The sequence below is a fragment of the Syngnathus scovelli genome, chromosome 5, assembly GCF_024217435.2.
Source record: "Syngnathus scovelli strain Florida chromosome 5, RoL_Ssco_1.2, whole genome shotgun sequence".
Lineage (NCBI taxonomy): Eukaryota > Metazoa > Chordata > Actinopteri > Syngnathiformes > Syngnathidae > Syngnathus > Syngnathus scovelli.
In genome coordinates, this window is record NC_090851.1 from 11,141,561 (window position 1) to 11,162,719 (window position 21,159).

Genomic DNA, 21,159 nt, shown 5'->3' on the forward strand with positions numbered 1-21,159 from the left:
GGTCCGTCATCTGTGGCAGCATCTGGAGTTTATACCAGGGGTGGGTAACTTTAATGATGCAGAGGACCACTTAAGTTACACACTGAGTTCAAGGGAACATATTGCATATCATTGCTGTCATATAAACCTCTTTGCCCTATTTCTTAATTCTAGGATTCATTCATCATCCGAACCGCTTCTCCTCATGAGGGTTGCGGGCATGTTGGAGCATATCTCAGCAATCTGTGGGTGGTAGGACGGGGGCACCGTGAACTGATTGCCAATACAGGGCACATAGACGTAGACATTCACGCTCACAATCACACCTACAGACAATTTAGTGTTCAGTTGACCTACCATGCATGTTTTTGGAATGTAGAAGGAAATCCAGAGGAAACCCACTCAGGCACAGAGAGAACATGCAAACTCCACACAGGAAAGCTGTAGTCGGACTTGAACCCTGCACTTCTGAACGGTGAGGCGGACGTGGTAACTAGGGCGCCTACTGTGCCACCTAATTATAGTCTTTCAGACAAAATTGTGGGACTACCTCTAAACGTGATGCATTGTGATGTTTTGGAGCGCATGGATATATTTTTTTTAATCATGAAGAGTAAAAGCAATTTAGCAATTTAGTTCGTCATAATTGTGTTAACTGTTTGAACCTCACAAAGAATAGCATTTTTCTTCATATGTTAAGACACAATATGTTTGAATTGCACTTCATATATTGGCAAATTCGTATGTTTAGGAAATCTCACGTCGAGGTATGACTACTTGTTTTTATGCACGGCTTTGGACAAAGCATAAAAACAGCAATTAAGTGAGTTTTCCAACTCATAGTTGTCATGGAGCGGATGGAGCAGGGTGACCAAATGCAGCTTGGACCAGGGTTTATTGAGCAAACTCAAAAGGCAAACTGACACAACTTAACAAAACAATAACTGGACTGACTGACTGACTGACTGACTGACTGACTGACTGACTGACTGACTGACTGACTGACTGACTGACTGACTGACTGACTGACTGACTGACTGACTGACTGACTTGGACGTGAGACAAGAAGACTACAGACGTGATGACATCAAGACGTGACGACAACAATGATCCGACGAGGAATGAGGGGCAGACAGGAGTTAAATACAAAACAGGTAACAAGAGGCAGGTGACTGTGGTTACATTGATTGAGGTGACACAGGAGGGGAGGGGCGACGCGAACAGAAACCATGATAACAGACATAATAAAGCAACCAGGGAAGAAACGTGACAATAGTGAGGTTTGCAAAAACAAATCTCCAAATAGGTGAATCTACAAGTCACTGCACATCAAACAATTAACTTTACCTCCTCGGGGCTCGAGTGTATATTAGTGGGATGGTGAAGATGGATAAAAACGGTCAGGCTTTGCTGCCTAACTCATTTTCCACAAACACAATATTAATTAGGTTACGAGTGGGGTCGCATAGCACATATTGTAAAGAAAAAAATCACTTCAAATTCACTTTCCATTACTTTACCATGGTGACATAAACCATCATTAACCATCATCTCTATGTCTGTTTGGGATTTTGTGCGTCATCTTCACAGCCATTGCTATCTATATAACTATTTGCTCTAATCCGAGACCCAAAATGAACAGGTAGGTTCCAAAGTCTGTCCCTATTTATTATCATGTGCAGGTGTCCATCATAAAATTAAGATAAATGGTAAAAAAATATATATATTATTAATACAAATTGTGATCATGTAGGTCTGCGTTTAAGGCTGCAGCCCACCCTTGACCATGAACTTGATGAATAAGTGGTTGAAAATAGATGGTGGAAGCAGACACCAGGGGGCGTCGTTGGCCTCTAAAATAGCTTGTTACAGGCGGAGGAAGGGGGGGGGGGGGAGAGAGGGAGAGAGAGAGAGAGAGAGAGAGAGAGAGGGAGAGACCACTTTAGTGTCAGTTCGATTCAGTCACACAGCTCTGGCTCAGACATGGGTGAAAATTTATCCAACGTCTGCTCTTTGTTTCTTGTGACTTGCGTGGCTAGTTGCAGAATCGCTGTTTAATCCACTCCACAATGGGCACGTCGCTTTGCATTATGGTCGATATTGTTGCGCCCTGTCTATTACACTTGGATTTGGAGACTTATGCAAATTAATTTCAATTACACCCCTATTCATCGTCTTTGTTATCATTGTCTCAAAACTGCTCACAAGTACTACGTGAAATATTTATGCCCCCCTCGGAAACCCCCCATTTGCGTACTTAATATATTCATTGTCAATTAAATGAGCACATGATGCAACTGCACATACAACCAAGACCAGCATGTGAGAAGAGTTAATGATAAGAAATGGAAGATAGGGGAACTAATAGACTCCAAGCTATTAGCATCACGGTGGGACTAAAGCATAATGCTTCATTAAACTGAATTAAAGCAAGCCATGTGTGATCGTACTAGATGGGAAACCCTTTTAGTGACAACTTCCCAACAACATGGGAAATGTTCCCCTTGAACACGAGCTCTGAGTACCGTCCTGACAATGGAAAAGAAGCACCATGTGGAGTTTAGTCGGTAGCTTTACCAGCATTGGATATTTCTGTTGTGGCCCGTAGCTGTGAGCATAATATATGACTCACGCTCTGCGAAAACATTCTAAAATAATTGCACCACTGGCTACTGGCAACATTACATCTTGATGCTAAATCGAATCATTTTGAATAATTCAAGCCTTAACAGGTACCAAAACCGCATTCCCTAGGCAGCTGCATGGGCTTTATTGGGCAGCCCCTTTGGTTTCGATCGTTTCTATTATTGGACTTCCTTAATTTGCCGAACGTGTAGAAGATTTACATTGCCAAACCAAGGCTTGGCCTGGAGGAGATGAGGGGAAGACGAGATGAGGAGCGCAACTGCACTTAACTGGTTTTGTTAAGAGGCTCCAGTGTGCGCGCTGGCTGGCGTCGCACAGCCCCAATCAGGTGGCATTACGCGCGGTCTTTGAGCTCACCATTGGCTGGTGGGGAAAGAAGCAGTGCGCAAAACCAACCCGCTGCTCACACTCGCCTGACAGAAGCCGAGCTGAGAACATCATCCGCTTTGAGCGCACGGACACACTGATTACATTCACGCAGCGAGGTTGGGGGGGGGAAAGCGCTCTGCTGTTCGTCATAGTTTTCATGCAGAAATTGCATTTTTCCCCTCTCTCTTTCTCTCTCGCCTCCTCCCCATCTACCAGCCAGTAATTTCCTGTTTTGTGGTCACTTTTTGAGAAGAAGGGCTCAGTGTGTTTCTGCGCGCAGGACGTATTGGCTATGCATCAGCCTGACGCCAAAACTCAACCGCGCGTTGCGGAGTTGATTAAAACAGAGGCGCTCGGATCAGATGGCTGTGCTTCACACCGCTCAAACGACTAAATGTTATGCGACCCGACTCAAAGAAGAGGAATTTGTTATGCTTTTAATCTCACTGCGTTTTTGCAGGAAGATAATTTGGGAATGCGCGCTGCTTGTAAAAAGTAAGGAGTAACATTTTTTTTTTTTTAAACAACTTTTCCTTTCTTGAAGTGCACTTGGAGGGAGAAAGCAGAAATGATTCGATTGCTTTTTCTGGTCTCCATCCTGGATGGAGCGCTCTCTCAGCTCCGTTACTCGGTGGCAGAGGAACAGGAGCCCGGCACCGTGGTTGGAAATATCGCAGAGGATTTAGGGCTGGACATTACCAAACTTTCCGCTCGCCATTTCCGGACTGTGCCTAATTCACGGACACCCTATCTGGAAATGAACTTAGAAAACGGCGCACTTGTGGTGAGAGAGAAAATTGACCGCGAAGAAATCTGCAAGCAGACCATCCCGTGCCTACTGCACCTGGAGGTGTTTTTGGACAACCCATTGGAACTCTTTCGCGTCGAGATTGAAGTGATGGATATCAACGACAATTCACCCAGGTTTCCCGAGACGGACATTTCGGTGGAAATATCCGAGAGCGCCATCCCCGGGACGCGCTTCCCAGTGGAGAACGCTTTCGACCCGGACGTGGGCGCAAATGCTCTCAGCACATACGCCATCACCAATAATAACAATTTTTACCTGGACGTGCAGACTCAAAGTGACGGGAACAAGTTCGCCGAGCTTGTGCTGGAGAAGCCTCTGGACAGGGAGCAGCAAGCTGTGCACCGCTACGTACTCACCGCGGTAGACGGAGGTAACCCTCAGCGCACCGGAACCGCGCTCCTCGTCGTTAGAGTTCTTGATTCGAACGACAACGCGCCCACTTTTGACCAATCCGTCTACTCTGTTAACTTGCGTGAAAATTCCCCCGTGGGCACCCAAGTAATTCAGCTCAACGCCACCGACGTCGACGAGGGGCAAAACGGGGAAATTATTTATTCATTCAGCAACCACAACACCCCCCGGATTAAAGACTTATTCAGCATTGATGCGAGAACAGGCAGAATAGAGGTGGCCGGTGAGGTGGACTATGAGGAGAGCAACACGCACCAGATTTACGTGCAGGCAAAAGATTTGGGGGCGAATGCTGTCCCCGCTCATTGCAAAGTGCTCGTGAAACTCGTGGACGTGAACGATAACACTCCTGAGATTGGCTTCAGCACCGTGACCGAGTCCGTGAGCGAGCAGGACGCCCCCGGCACCGTGATTGCACTTTTCAGCGTCTCGGATCGAGACTCGGGCGAGAACGGTTTAATGAGCTGCGAGATCCTGGGAGATGTCCCTTTCAAGCTCAAGTCGTCTTTTAAGAACTACTACACTATTGTGACGGACGGCCCGCTGGACCGTGAGACAACTGAGTCCTACACCATCACGGTGGTGGCAAAAGATAAGGGGCAGCCCCCTCTTGCCACCAGCAAGTCCATAAAAGTGCACGTCTCTGATGAGAATGACAACGCGCCCCGTTTTACGCAGGTGGTTTATGACGTGTATGTGACCGAGAATAATGTGCCCGGGGCTTTCATTCATGCTGTGAGCGCTTTAGACCCTGATATTGGACAGAACGCTCTTCTTACTTACTCCATATTGGAGTGTGACATACAGGGCATGTCTGTGGACACTTATGTTTCCATAAATCAGGACACCGGTTACCTTTACGCACTGCGTTCTTTCGATTATGAGCAGCTCAAAGAGTTCAGCTTCATGGTCCAGGCAAAGGACACAGGAACACCTGAGCTCTTCTCGAACGCCACTGTGAACGTGATCATAGTGGACCAAAACGATAACGCCCCAACTGTCGTAGCCCCCATTGGTAAAAATGGCACCGCTAAGGAGCCCCTGCCACGGTCTGCTGAGCCCGGCTACCTTGTGACACGCGTCGTGGCCATGGACGCCGACGACGGTGAGAACGCTAGGCTGTCCTACAGTATCTCGCGTGGCAACGAGATGGGCATGTTTCGCATGGACTGGAGGACGGGGGAGCTCAGGACCGCCCGCCGGATCTCTCACAAGCGGGACTCTCAGGGCCATTATGACCTGCTAATAGAAGTAAGGGACCACGGGCAGCCCCCCCTCTCATCGTCAGCCAGCGTGAGTGTGATATTAGTGGACAGTGTGGTCGAAGGTCGCAGTGGAGATCGCGGCTCTGCCTCCAAGGCAAAGGAGACCTCTCTCGACCTGACGCTCATTCTCATCATAGCCCTCGGCTCGGTGTCCTTTATCTTCCTCTTGGCCATGATTGTCTTGGCCGTGCGTTGCCAAAAGGACAAGAAACTTAACCTGTACACCTGCCTATTAGCTGGTGACTGTTGCATGTGTTGCGGCTCCTGTTGCAGCAGGCACGCTCGAGGCCGCAAGCAGAAGAAGCTGAGTAAGTCCGACATCATGTTGGTTCAGAGTACCAATGTGACATCAGGAGTTGGGCCTGTGGGGCAGGTGCCCGTGGAGGAGTCAGGAGTTGGCAGTGTCGGAGGTGGATTTGGCTCCCATCATCACCAGAATCAGAACTCCTACTGCTACCAAGTGTGTCTGACACCAGAATCGGCCAAAACTGATCTGATGTTCCTGAAACCATGCAGCCCCTCACGAAGCACCGATACGGACCACACCAACCCGTGTGGCGCTTTAGTTACTGGTTACAGCGACCAACAACCAGACATCATATCCAACGGCAGTATTCTTTCCAGTGAGGTAAGAATCCATATTTTTCCTCCGATCTGCTGCATTACAATATTAAAATTTTATATATAGGCAGAAATCCATTTGTTTCATGTTTTCTATTGAAATCATGTCAAAGCAAAGCCCTTCAATAGATGAAAATTCTATTGACTGATTGTTTTGCTCTGTGGCCTTTAATCATTGTCATACCTAATGGTGATTGGACATGTCAATTGTTAAATCTCCCGTGGCCCTTTAGTTTTTATCCACTCGTGTCAGCTAAAGCAGACAAGAGCTCATGTGAGTTCCTGTCACTCTGACTCTGTGTATCTTTAAGTATATTTTATTTAAATTATTGCTTTGATTTGTTATGATTTAATTTGCCTTAAAGTGCACAGAGAGGCCCATAATGCATGTATACTGTGTATTCCAACTTCCAGGCCGTTTGAATTTAACGTGATAGAAATCATCTTCAGTCAATTTTATTCACGGAAATTACTCTACTAAGCAACTTAATTTATTGGAATTTTTGCATAAAAAAGAATCAAGTAATACGCTCGCTATGTGGAGGGCATAGATGGTTCTAATTATGTCCATTTTTCTCCCAAGAATGATTCATATACTGCATAGACTCAGTCTGCCAAAATATATTGAGGCGGCAAACATTAGACGAAAAGAGATAAGTGAGTTGGTGGCCCCATTTTGTGCTCAGCCTGTGCGTTTTGCACCGGAGAGCTTTGAGGACTTGAAGCTTTTTTGTTGATTGCAGTGTGGCTGGAGTTTTGCCAGACAGCCAGTCACAGTCTTGCCTTAGCTGGGCTTTAAGTATTCTCTGCACGACCCAGCATGGCAGCAGCGTGAACAAAGGTTGTTCAGTCCCAGCGTAGGCTGGCTCAATCATTTACACATTCAATTGCCTCCTAACCCACTCTCCACTGCTCTCTTCTCACCCAGTCATTAAGTGGATGCGTGCGTGCAAGTGGATGCATTCAACATTCGTACTGCCTATGCCACCGCATAAATAGTTTGTAACAAGCTACGCTAATATGTGCAGTTGTGTTCCTCTAATGGATGTGATCACCTGTGTCTATTTTTAGTTGAAATGACATGCTTTGTTTTTATGGGTTTTGTAGAATAAACACCAACGTGCGGAACTCAGCTACCTGGTGGACAGACCAAGACGTGTTAACAGGTAGTGAAAAGGACGTAGTCTGTTTCTCTTGCACACAGATATACTAAGCATGTGCACCCACACATACAACCCCCAATACACACGCACGCACGCACGCACACACATCCCGATTGTAGCAATGTGCTGAGTAAGGCAAACCACCTAGCCATTCACTACCTAAGGACCGCTAACATCTAGTTGGCCAAAGGGAACCAGTGTCTATTCACAGATCTATAAAACTGAATATTACACCCATCAGTATCAGTCTTGTGGATTCTGCATCATTAATTGTGGCTCTGAGAGGCTACATAGTTCCCAATGTGTCCGTAATGTAGCTCTTCAATTTGGCACCAGTCCCATAACTGGCAGAGCGGTGCCTATTAAAGCTCTAAGACTGGATTTCATTACATGCCATGTGTAACATCCAATTTAGAATCGTGATGGCCGCCGTGACGGTATTAATGCAGTTATGCGTTAGGGGTTCTGATTCTCTTCTCTCTCTCTTGCTCGCTCTCGGTTGCTTGCACTTGCCTGGCATTTCATTTAATCCCCCCTCCAGTATTGTAGCTTGACCTCCATCTCTACCCACGAATTAGTTTTGTTCTCCTGCACCTCTGTGACTGGCTGTATTATGCCTCTCTCCCCCAGTTCGGCATTTCAAGAAGCAGACATTGTGAGCTCCAAAGACAGTGGTCATGGTGATAGCGAACAAGGCGACAGTGACCATGATGCCACAAACCGGGGTCATTCTGCCGGTGAGTTTTTCTAAACATCATCATATATGTCTTTCATAATAACCGGTTTGTCCATGGGATGTGGTGAATTGGGAATACAGTGAAAGACTGGGATGGCCATGCGACGTTAGCTGGCTTCCATGACATAAACCAAAATAGGAATTGATTGTATTCAGGTGAAAAGATTGCTTAGCAAAACTTTTCTTTGCTTTCCTTATTCACCTCATCTTCTCACTGCTATTCCGCTGAGTGGCACTGAAGCGACAGCAACTCACATGGAGGAAGTGTGAGGCCTGCAGTTCTTTTGTGGCACGAATCAATAAATTCACTCAAGTGAAAGAGAAAGGCACTGAAGCTTAAGTGACATAATGAGATGCATTTCAATCAGCTGTATGAATTGTTGCATTTCTCATTTTTATACGAGTCGGCCAATCGACAGTGTAAGAAATAGGGTTACAGTCTATATCTGGCCCTCAGTATTCTAAAGTACTGAATTGTAAAACAATAAAAATGAGGGGGGGGGTCATGTTTGAATGTAAAATTAATAGTTTTTTGGGGGTGAATAATTTATGATTGCATTATAATCGGATTTCAATCTCACATGCTGCTGTATATTTTGTGGTGCACACCACTCATAGAACCATATCACACACAAGCAGGTCCGAGTGTAACACCTCTCAAGTGTGTGTGTGTGTGTGTGTGTGTGTGTGTGTGTGTGTGTGTGCGTGTGTGTGTGTGTGTGTGTGTGTGTATGTGTGTGTGGCGTGTTCAAGGGCAACTCAACAGTATCTTGGAAAGAGACCAGCATCTTTCCAGCAAAGTGTGATACTGTCTTATTTTTTTTTCTTAAACGGATGTCCACAGCAGGACCTCCTATTTGACCTTCTAGCTTCATAGCTTAAATTCTTATAGATGACCTAAAGCTCCTACTGTTACACCTTCTTCAGGGCCAACAATGGACCTGTATTATCCATATGAGAAATAATATTAAATATTTGTGGCCTGAAAATTTATCGATAAATGGAAAACAAATCTATCGTCAAATCAATCCCTTTATATTTTAATATTTAAGTAATCGTTTCGAGGCATTTTTTTTTTTACTAAGGACTGTTGAAAACGTAAGCTCTCAGACTCTCAAAAGTAATAATTCTCTGATTTCTCTAGCCCTTGGTGAAAGCGAACTGATTTAACTGTTGTTAATAAGACATTTACAGCTTACTTTAAATGTAAGATTTACTTTGGAAAACAATTTACATAAATAATTTTTGTAGTTTTTAGTCACTCATACCAAAAATAATTGGTTAATAAGCAGTAATTGGCAAAGCAAATAATTTATACACTTTAACGCAAACAAAATGGAATCCAGTTATTCAATTAATTGATCAAATAATCGATTAAATAATCGATTCTAAAAATGTCTGATAGTAATACCCTTTTAAAATATCTTGGGATATAAATAATAATTGTATCCCAAAAGGTACACAACTGTACCTCTTAATATGATAGTAAGAAACAGTTGTACTATTTAAAATACTCACGCTGACTATTATTTAAAAAATAAACCTTGTTATGCAGTTTATTTACAGCTGTACCCTTTTCTCTTTGGCTTCCAGTGTTGAAGATTCGTTTTTGTAAATAGTTTACCATAGCAGTCATCGTGTTTATGCAAACATTCAATCACATTTGTACCTGTTTATTGATCCAAGTGGAGTCAGACAAAAAGAGGAGCAATCAAAAATCACATTTCATATTGAATTGCCCTTTTCCTTTGAGGATTCGCTCCACACAGCTCATATAAGGTCCCCGTCTAGACCTGAGTCTGCCAAATATCGTATAAGTGCTGGGAATATAAACTAGACTTCTTTGGATGTGTGGTGTAGGACCGTGAACGGTACTCATCAGGCTCTGTGGCGTTTGACATTATTTACCACCTGAGGCAAAACACAGAGACATCTACATGCAACTGATAGCATAGCTCTCTGCTCTTGCTTTTCAAGCACTTAAGGAAGGTCACACTGTGTAAATCACAGATAGGCAGCGGTTGCAATTTAAATATCTAACTCTTTATCTAACTGTCAGCAATTCTACTCAACAGAGCAGAAGAAAGAACTTTAGAAAAAGGATGACAGAGCATTGACAATCTTTTAAGACATCTTAGTCTAGGTTCGATGCTCATAGGGAAGATGGTTTTACCATTTATTTGGCGTAGATGGTACATGGTAAGTAAGAGAGAGCCAAACTTAAAATAACTAATCACAAGTACATTCAGCTCCGGTTTGGCACTGATCTGAGAACATAATGTAGTGTTTGTATTTTATAATATGCATCAACACATTTTCCCTTGTGTTTGATTTTTAAATGAACGGATGATCACTCTACGGAAGGTGGTAGAACATTAGTGGTATTTTTTAATATGGAAGCATTCAAAATTTCAAAGCCTGTTTATGTTTGTGGACAAGTATGCCAATGTAATATAAGGTTTTTATTTTTTGGCATTTCATTTATTATTTTTTTTATGTTTCTCATACAGTAGTTATAGTTGTATGGTGTTGTATTGTTTTTTTTTTCTTTCTAATACTGCAGTACACATTTAAATTTCTTCCGTCAAAAAAGTAGTTAGTTTGGATTTCGGACAGACATCGGCTGTAAAACAAGCCCAAGAAAAAGTTGCCGTAATCTGATTTTATGTGAGCTTTTGTGGTCTCTTAACAGATATGTCAGTATTAGCAGTAGTATTAGGGAAATATATTTACTTTGTAGTCATAGCATATTTGGCACTCTGCCCAGTGTATACAGTAGACCTTCGCTATTCCCCGGGATAAAGATCGAACTGACCGCAAATGATTAATGTTCCTCTAAAAGTGGTTATAGTTGCCCATATTTATAGTTCAAATCATGATATACCACAAGCTGTTCTGCCAAAACATTTAAATATCATTAATAACATTTTCAAAAATTACTGTACAGCTAAGCACGCACATGTCAACAATTTTGTTGTTGATGATGATATTATAGTGATGAATTATTGGAGTGGTGCAACACAGCAAAACCCAGCAGTCATATTAAAGGTGCCAGCGCTCCCGGGGCAGCCTTTAGACATCGATATAGCAGCCCATAAGTATGCTGCTTCGTAACCTATTGGACTGATGGAGCAGTTAGCACTTTACTGACCCAAAAGTGCTAGGTCCACAGTGGAACAACGTGAAATGGCAGCTGTCCATAGATTTAGAGATGTTCTGCTGAGCTTTTCTTACGGATTCCACCGATGGCCTTGTTTAGTGCTAGCAGACAAGTGTGTATCAAACAGGCAAGCCCCCTGCATTGTGACTTTAGGTTAAAAAACAACGTGCGAATAGTGCTGAACCACAAATATGTTGTGCTCCACTGCAGATTGCTTCTTGACCTCATATGGATCTTTTCATCTAAAGTGCTGGATGTGTCTTTTTTAATTAGTAAACATCAGTTCCGTACACAATTATGTCTCCTGGTTCACTGTGGGCAGGGTGTGTTGGGTAACGTGCATTTGTGCTGAGTGCATATTTCCTAGAAGAGAATGCACTGAATAACCCTGAGCTAAAACCAGCATAGACCTCACATCAGTTTTGTGTATTTCTCCCGAATTTGTCTGCTTAAGCAAATTTACCGGTGTGTACACATCCAAAGAACTGTGTGACGTATGTGTGCGGCAAAGTCTCATCCTTCATTCTGTTTCCCCTACACGTTGGATCTCCGCAACACTTGGCTGAGCAGTAATTCATTTCTGAAGCCTTTGCATAGCAATTATCAAAGGGGGTTTAGAGGCAGGTTGTCCTCACAGGACCGCACATCACAATGTCCCTTTTGGTATGCCTCTGAATATTTAAAATGAAGTGAAAACTATCTGCAGTTGGCAAATTGTCACCCACACCTGCATTTGCTAACCACACAAGCCACCCATTTGACACTTTAGAAAATAAGGCTCCCGATGTTCTTTTAAATCAAAGGGATTGTGCCTGTGAGGTTATCTCCAGATGCTTTTAAAAGTGTGCAAATAGCTTTCCTGAAAGCAGTGTGTCTGCAGTGAAACACTGCTGTGTCAAGATCGGCAGCACAAGTGATTGACTGCCACACCCTTATCTTGCCCACACCTTCATTCAGGTTGTTTTATTCAAATACGGTACTGTCTTCTCGCTGCATTATTTCCCTTGTCTCGCCCTAATAGGAAATTGAGTGAAGGAGCAAAAAAAAAAAGGCATCTCACACACAAATGCTGAGACGGTAGAGAGAACAAAAATTATCGTCATGATGACATTTTCGTGAGAACGAACGCCATGACAAATGAGGCAATTAAATCACTGTGGCAAGAGTGTATGAGATTGATGATTATGAATTAGTAGCTGGCATCATGTTTCCTTGTCAGTGATCTGTCAAAGGCATTTAGCGAGCTGGGTTTAGCAACCACCTTTGCTCACATCCAAGACAATAACTCACATAGGGAATATAGGGCAAAATATTATGATGTAATAGTATATACAGTAATGGTATTTTTTGCACAATATTTAACGGAGTAGGCTTTAGCTAACCTACTAGGGACAGGCTAAAAAAATTGATGCATTGTCATTAAAGAAATAGTCAATTAAAAAGCTCATTTGTGTTTTTCAACAACTGGAGGTGTGACAGTTGTGAATGTTGTATCGGTTTCATTAAAAGTATCCAGCACATCTCGTTGCATCCAAACAACATACAAAGCAGAGATCAATAACCAGTAGTCACCCAGAGCCTGTACAGTAAGGTGGGATATTAATCAACCAGGCAGCATATGGGCAAGTGGCCATCTCGGCTCTCCATCAAAACATTTAGTAGCTGCCTCTCCGAGGCTCCCAACAATTTCTCTCTCTGTCATTGCTGGGTAGAGTGGCAGCCATCTTGCTCTGTTTTTGCCCCGGGAGGTCTCTGGTTTACTCATCACTGGGCAGCTCATGCCACAAAGCTTTGCTACTCCCCTGCCGTCTTGAGCTGCTGTCCAAATATTGCCATGTCTGTATTCTCCCTGGAACAAAGAAGAAAGTATAAAATTATATATATAGTCTTGCTAGAAGACAACATCAACCAGCAGTAGAGATTTTTTTACTGGAAAAAGTGACACCAAAGAAGAGAGCTTGAGAGAGAAAGTCAGGAGAAGATGGGCGAATGCAGGACAGGGATGGGCGGAAGGGGGGGTTGAGTTTGTCTAATCTGGGTACCCACACAGCGCATTCAAACATGTGGCTCATTTTTTTTTCCCTCAGGATTTGTTTTCCCTCATTTCCTTCAGCTCGCACTTGCTGATCGTATGTCAGGCAGCACAATTAGTCAAATCACTCCAACATGGGATTTCCGAAACGCGCCGCGATGTAATGAAAAACAAAATAGTCGGGGGGAAATGTGCTGATGGCTTATTAGAAAGTAGATTGTCTTTGCATTGTGTAGCATTGTTTACCCCATGTGCATGTGCTCAACTTTGTATGCGTGTGTGCGTGCGTGTGAGTGTGTGTGTTTGCCTGCCGGATGAGGTCATGATGAGGGAGAGCGCTGTTGGCAGGGACTGTCATTGCCACTCACTGTTTTGGTTGTTGTTTGCTTCCTGCCTGAGGAAGTGAAGGTGCTTCATGAGGATCAACAGCCACTGGGTGTCATGTGCACATGGCCTGTCTGCCTCTCTGCTTCCAAGCATTTACATAACTTGGCAGAAGAGTACTTTTAAGGCCATGTGTTTGCAAACATATGTGTTGATGTCCCTGTTGGTTAAGAGAAAGCTGGCAGACAACGGCCCCTCTCAGGTTGCAGAGTCTTTGCACACTGTTTACTCTTTTTCTCCAGAATAAAATACCTCATTGGTGGCTTTGATTTGATTAAAACGGATATATTTTAAGATGAATGTGCATTGTTACTGTCAAGCACTTATCTGCCCACAGAAGATTAGGATGCTCTAGTTCAACACACGCAAATGTCAACAAATCATTAAAAGGCTAAAGGCCAGGCGTTGATAGAGTTGCCTCTGCATAGATGTTTTGCAGTAGGGTTAACAAATAATAATAATAATAATAATAAAATAATAATTAATTGCGTAATATTGAAGTGATGAAAATCATGTCCCTGTTTATTTTCATCCCCAGTCATTTTTCTAATTGAGATTAAAAGGTCAACCATACATATTAATATAAAACAGTTCCATTTAAATATGTTTAAGCAAATAATTGAATAACAGCAAACTAATCAAAGTGTATTTACTTGTATATAAGCTTTTCAATTCTGTATGTATATAAGCACACTTCCTGTTCCATCTGCAGTGTCCCCCTGTCTGTTTTTGGCCATTGCGCTCTCCATCTGTGTTTTCTGCACTCTTTTTCTCTGTTCCTTATGGCTGCTGCAGCTTTGCTGCCCTGGAAGTCTGTGACTCCCGCTTTTGTTTGGCCCGCGCTGTTGATTGTCTGGGAGCCTTGTGTCTCATCTGACTTCATGGTCACTGCGGTCGCATGGCCGGCCTTGCTCCCATGTGTCCTGAATTACAGTAGCAGCATTATTACCAACACACAGTGCACACAAACATCTCAGCTTTGACCAGATGATAATGATCATAGATGACATTTATCTTTGGAATTAGAGGCAGATGGTTGCAAGATGAGTACATTTCATTTTCAATTAAAAAAAACATGTCAAATTTAAATTTAATCTTTGTCATATGAAAATAATGAGAACACAAAACATTGTTGTCCTATTCATTAATTGTTTATTTTAAATTCCTTTTCCTGTTCATGGTGGGATGAAGCTTATCAAAGCTGACATTTGAACAAGATCACAGTGCCGTATATGACAGACAACCATTGAGTCCAACATTCATGTTAACCAAATGCATGTCATAGTGAGCGGTAGCAGGGCATCAAGACTGTCAGAAAATACAAGGAAGAACAGATAGAATAAAAGAAGCTTGTCCAATGGTTCACTTACAGTAGACCTATGTGTTAAGTTCAAGTGGTGTCAGAAAGGTTCCAGGGCTGGTGTCCTAAAAGGTATATTTCAAACTCGGAGATGTACCTTACAAGTTAACATTTTAATCAGAATCTCACCAAACAAATGGGCATGTAACACTTCTCGCAGACATATTGTAACAACTGTACACCTCACACTGTGATATTTTTCCAATAGAGAAAGAAAATAACATTAAAAACAACGCAAATAAATAATGGCACTCAAGTCAGGCGAGCTTAGCGAGTGGCAACCCAAGATGGCCGCCAGTGGTTTCGCTTTTTGCTTTGGCAAGTTAGCAGAATTGTTTGTCAATACATACATAAGTCCAGGGAGAAGATCCCGGAAGAATTCTTCCAGGAATGCGTGAAGGCTTGGCAGAGATTGCTGTGAAGGTTTTTTTTTTTTCATTGAAGGGAATTACTTGGAAGGGGAAGAAAACCTGGATTTGAACTATAGTATCTGGAAATTTCCATCTATTCATGTAATGCACTTGGAACCTCTTTTGATTGTTGTGAATGACACGGAAACTCATGAGACAAATGCTCAAAAGAAATGATTGTTTCTCTATTTCTTAAGGCTTTCAGCCCTGAAAAATATTCTTAACATGACAGAAAAATTTGTCAAGATAGCTATGTACAGACATCCGACATTTGTGTCTTTGCTGATCGGAAATTGCTCAGATTTGGTCCGATTATCAATGTGTTCACCCAACTTTAGTTAATTATCATTCAGAAGAAATAACTGGCCTGTGTCTTTTGTAATTCTTTTTAAGGTGAATCACACTATAGTTTATTTATCCCTGATTCTAGATAGCACAATAACTGAAAGAATATATTTGAAATGGAAAGAATAAAATAATGGAGCATTAACTAAAAAGTTATCAAGTTATATAGTCAGATAAAAACAAACAAAACAATTTTTTACGACAAATCGCACATAACATCACACATGGCAATGGGCAGACAGATAGTGACAGAGGATTGGGCTCAAGCACAACACTATTCTGGAATGCTCCAACTTCTATACGCGATAATAATAATACAGCGGTTTTCCTACCTGTTCTTTTTTATTTCTCTCGCAGTGTGACCTGTTTAAGGGAGATCTAATAGTAGTAAATAGAGATTTATTATCCTGTCAAAGTAAACATAAGTGAAATAGAACATTTGACAAGGTGCATTTATGACATGCCCCACTTTCTTTGCGCTTTCTTCGTTCATAGTGGATAAATATAATTCATGGTACTATGAGCAGATATTTTGAGAGTCAGTTTTATCTGCAAGCAAGAGAAAAGTTAAATAGGAAAACAAAAACAGGGAAAGTTACCCATTTATTGTCTGAATATGTGTTCCCATCTGTATATTTGGATTACTCTGCATGAATTTGTTTAAGTTATTATGAAAACATTTTATTTTCATGCATTCACTGGTCAAAGTATTAGGTACACTTGCTCGGCCGATAACAATAGTATCTACTCGATGTCAGCAGTCACATTGTTCACAAGGGTGCATTTCTGCAACTGCAGACTCTTTGATGGCAAGCCATTTTGGTCTTGGGGGGGGGGGTCAGAGAGTTGAGGGGTCGCAAATTGTCCCTTTTTCTGATTCTCATTCTATCGCTTTGCCTTCCTTCTCCCTGATGTAAGCCCTCAACCTCCCGTCTCATTCTTTGATCACACCATTCCATTGCTTTCTCACATTTTACCAGCTACAGGGGAAACACCAACCAATCTGCACAGGAGAAAATTGGCTGCAGGGTGTAATTATTATGATGACTCTGTTCATGTTTCTTTTTTTCTCTTTTTTCTCCCCATTTATAATCTCGCTCATACACTTATCCTCCTACCCTCCTCTCTTTATTCTCTCTAAGAGAGTGTAATTAACATAACGTGGATCCCTTTCATGCCCCCTCTTCTATTATATCATTCCCCATGTTAATATAATCTTTTTAGAGGAGCTATTTTGTTTTTGGCTGTAACCTAATGTGAATTACAGACTGTCTCGTGGTATAGGCATGACTGACACGGGTAATTTGTCCATCAAGTGAATACTTGGTTGCTTTTCGTCTCACATTTCTTGGGGATAATTGTAGTTTTTGTTGATGTGTGGATGTGTTTTAAGACGACGGTACTTGGGGAGATGCTTTTTCAAAATGCTGCCTCACTTTGATTGCACATTTCAGACTGAATGAATGAGGTTTATAGGAAAATAAACTATCTGTTTAATCGGTGTTGGCTTTGTCTCTCTGATGAATAGTTTTCACGCACTTTTTTTGTTCTTGTTAGATAAATGATTCATAATCCGTGTCTCCTCCCCACCCCCGGTCTTCCCCCCCCCCCCCCCCCCCCCCCATCTTGCTTGTCCTCTTCCACAAATTTGCCGCTTCTCTCTCTCGTCTATTTTGAACAGTTTTTTTCCTTACTTGCTGTCACTGTTATTTGGTGTCCTCTATTACTGCCTTTTTCTACTTCATTCCCATTGTGCTTACAATCTCCTCTTTGTATTTTCACTGACCTGACTGCAGGTGCTGATCTGTTCTCCAACTGCACAGAAGAGTGCAAAGCCCTGGGCCACTCCGACCGCTGCTGGATGCCATCTTTCGTCCCATCCGATGGACGCCAGGGGCCAGACTATCGCAGCAACCTCCATGTCCCCGGAATGGATGCCACACTGCCAGACACTGAGGTACCCTCCTCTGTCAACCTCTCCGACCAAGTCGCCTTGACATCGTCCACCGCTTCGTCCAGCAATAAGTCATTCTTCACCTTTGGCAAGGATGGTCAAAGGTCACAGTCACACAACAGCCTTCACCATCACCTCCATCCGCAACAGCCGCAGTACAGCTCCAGCACGCTAGAGAGGAAAGAGTATGATAGGGGGACCCTCCCGTACAAATCCACTTTTTTCTGTGAGTATCAGTATGAAAAATCCTTAGGACCCTTTGACTTTGGTCTGGTTCAGCACAGATACTAAAGGAAGGGGTGCTGAATATGCCATTTCTTCCTGATCTGGACAATAAACTTGAATTCTCCTGTTTTTAAGGAGCTTAAAAGTGCAAGTTTAGTGTGTTATAATTATAATGTTCTCTTGTAATTAATTTTTTTTTGTCAAATGTCAAATGCAATCCATTAATCCTTACCCTCCGATTCCCCAAAATTCACGACATAGACTTCCCCACTAATTTAAATGTTGTCTGTAATTATGTGGCATAAAAAATACAAATAAAAAAAAGAAAAAGAAAAATTGGACTCATGATTCTGCTCTGGCCCGTTTGTCTCGCTCCCACCCTCTATAATATCCTTTGTAAAATCCTTTGCCAATTTATTCTTTTATACTATCTGATGGTCATATAAATCAAGGTCATCTACATCAAGTTCACCCCATGTTTTTATGTTACATCGCCTCACACGTTTGTTTGAGTGCTGTCTTTGTGTAAAACTTGGATGAATCCACTCTTGACACGTGACTCGAAATCCACAAGAAAAAAAATCATCATTCCACTTTATTCTGGAAAAGAATGTGTCCCTTGTGTAGCAAGCAAAGCTGACAAACAACACACAAACACATTCAGTAAGGAAAGTTGAGCTGCATCATATTGATATCAGTTGGAACATGAAAGGGAATTTCCAGCTCCAAAGAGTTCTACAGCATTCATTAGGAGACGATAACAAATCATTTCCGAGCTCCCACATAGCATGAATAATCTATTAGCTCTAAGAGTAGAGAATGGATTCGATATACACACTCAGTAGAGAGGTCATTTCCAATCAAGTCACGAGCATGCACACCATCATCCGCCATGAAACTGCATGCTGACTGGGGGCTGTCTCTCAGGTAAAGGATTGTTTTTGACCTAGTAAACTGTGCCAAACAATGTCTCTCCTGTTCTGCCTTACAGAGTAATGATACATGTGCAATATATTTCATACACTTTGGATTTGTGATTTTGGTCTTTTCAAATAAACAGGGATCATTGTGGCACAGCAGAGGTTGTGTTGCTCAGAAGGGGTCTAAAAACATATCCAAATGTTCCTGCTATGCTAAAATTACATCTATTTTGGTCGTGGTGATGTTAATATTTTTTATTAGTAAATAACATGTAATACACTTATTATGCTTACAAAAACAAATTTTGCAGTCTATATATATATTTTTTTTTACATAAAACAGGCAGAGACGTTTAAATATTTATCTTCACCATTGTTTTAATAGGTTTTAGTATTATTGGGCACTGTGGTGCATAAATAACTTCACAGAATGTCCTTTGTGGCATGTATCCTTCAATCAGCTGTATTTGGAGCCGTTACTAAAAAGCCACATGGGAAATAGTGTCATTTGTCTTAATGACTCTTCTCTGTCTTACAGCCCGCAAGAGGATTTGCTAGCTCATTCCACGTGGACCTGTCAGAGACAGCGTGAAGTTCAGTAACATACCACCAACATTGATGATAGAGACTTCAAACTGACTAAATAAACAGAAAGCTGGACAACAACAACAACAACTCTGGATGAATACCATTTTTTCGAGTGGCAAACTATAACAAAGCCTGGGCTTTGATTCCCAAAAGAGGCAAGGAGTATTCAATTCTGAGTAGCTGTCAACCTTTCAGTATTTGACTAGCATTCCAAGGCCTTATTTCTTTCAGCCGGACTGAGATCTGGGCTTGAAACTTTCTTGACGTTGTGAAGATTTCAAAGTTATCAGCAAAGAGAAGAGAAGTAGTGAAACAGGACTACGACAGACCATGAAGGACCTGCTCACTCCCAGATGTGGTTTTGACACCGAAGAGTTGTGTGTGCCTGTTTACAAACATGAAGCGGAATCAACTTGGACCAATGTCACGTGGAGCCCTTTAGCTATTTCTATGGTCACCAGTGAGCCAACTGTACAAAGACTATGTGGGTATAAAAAATAAAAGTGAGGGCCAGCAGGTGCTATTCAGGTATTGATGGCACAGAAAAAAAACAAGGACACAGAGAACTGACTACAATTTTAGTGTTTCTGTTTTTTGACCGACTGTCTTTATATAACGTTTTCAGTTCGGTTCTTTCTGTGTGGTTCACGTGTGAAGAAATATAGATGCATACATATTACAACATATAGATGCATTCAGCAACGTAGAGGTTCAGTCTTTTTCTGAATGACTTTCTACTACAGAAATGGAGCTGGAAGGTCACGTATTATGAGGATGTTTGAACTTCTGAACTAGTGATGCTCAATGGAAGTGAAGTGATGAATTACCAGGATGTGATTCTTTTAATGCCCTTGGCCTATACATAAACAATCAGACACATCCGGTGGTTTTTATCATGTGTGAAAAAGTGTTTACTGTGATCTTTTAAAAAACGTTTAAATTAATATAAATCTATACATATACAACTATATATATTAACAACTATATACAAACAAAAATATTTGTTTTCCTGAAAACTGTGTAACCATTGGTTTGTACACTTCATTCAATCAAGAATTTCAAGTGAGAGTCGTTCTGACTGAAAATGAGGAATGCTTTTACAAAAAAAAAAAGCAAACCCCGTTCAGGTCAACAAAGGATCGGTTGACTTTTTTATTTGATTGTTATATTCACCATGTTACCGAGATCTTGGTCGCCTGTGTATTTTTATCTCAGTATATGCTCATGTACAGGAAGGGGGGGGGGGGCTAATACTACTGAGCTATATTTCAAAGATTTTACAATCATATGCTTACAATTACACACACACACACACACGCACACACACTTACACACACAGGTCAAGTAATAAATAAACTGTGTCATTGAAATCTTCTAATCTGTGTTTTGTCGGGAATAATTTACCAGAAGTCCACTGGGAAACCTGCTCTTTTCTCGGTCTTCATCACAGAACACCTTTCGCTGTTATTTTTAGTGCTTGAATTTTCATAAGACACTGAGTTATGCCTGACGAATCGTGTGGACTTTAAAGATGTAATCACTGTGGTTTTGCTCTACTTTCCTATGACCTAAAAAAAGGTTATGGTGCCCGTCACTCTCCGCTGACGCCCATCTTCCAAAAATCACTGGAGACAACTCTTCCACCCTCACATTCCAATGCCATCATTCTTTCATTGCAATGTGATTCTCTCATGGCCTGGCAGATGTTCACAAGAGGAAAAATAACTCTTGAATTCGGGGTCATCGGAAGGGGTGGAGGCTTCTGTCAATTGGCTGGCTG

At 41.9% G+C, this 21,159-nt stretch overlaps 1 protein-coding gene across 5 annotated transcripts; it reads left to right on the forward strand.

Annotated features, from left to right (window-relative positions):
- The first annotated feature begins 3,019 nt into the window (after positions 1-3,019).
- On the forward strand, positions 3,020-20,749 carry pcdh10a (protocadherin 10a). 5 transcript variants are annotated; one of them, XM_049720534.2, is made up of 5 exons: positions 3,021-6,109; positions 7,210-7,268; positions 7,896-8,002; positions 17,489-17,872; positions 19,330-20,749. In XM_049720534.2, exons 1-5 carry the CDS (start codon positions 3,563-3,565, stop codon positions 19,347-19,349), a joined length of 3,117 nt encoding a protein of 1,038 aa, XP_049576491.1. In that variant the 5' UTR covers positions 3,021-3,562; the 3' UTR covers positions 19,350-20,749. The 5 variants fall into 5 exon arrangements, with proteins under 5 accessions (XP_049576494.1, XP_049576491.1, XP_049576493.1 ...); XM_049720536.1 differs by having other exon boundaries at positions 17,489-17,649; XM_049720535.2 differs by lacking the exon at positions 19,330-20,749 and having other exon boundaries at positions 17,489-17,649; positions 17,740-18,212.
- The last annotated feature ends 410 nt before the right edge of the window (positions 20,750-21,159 follow it).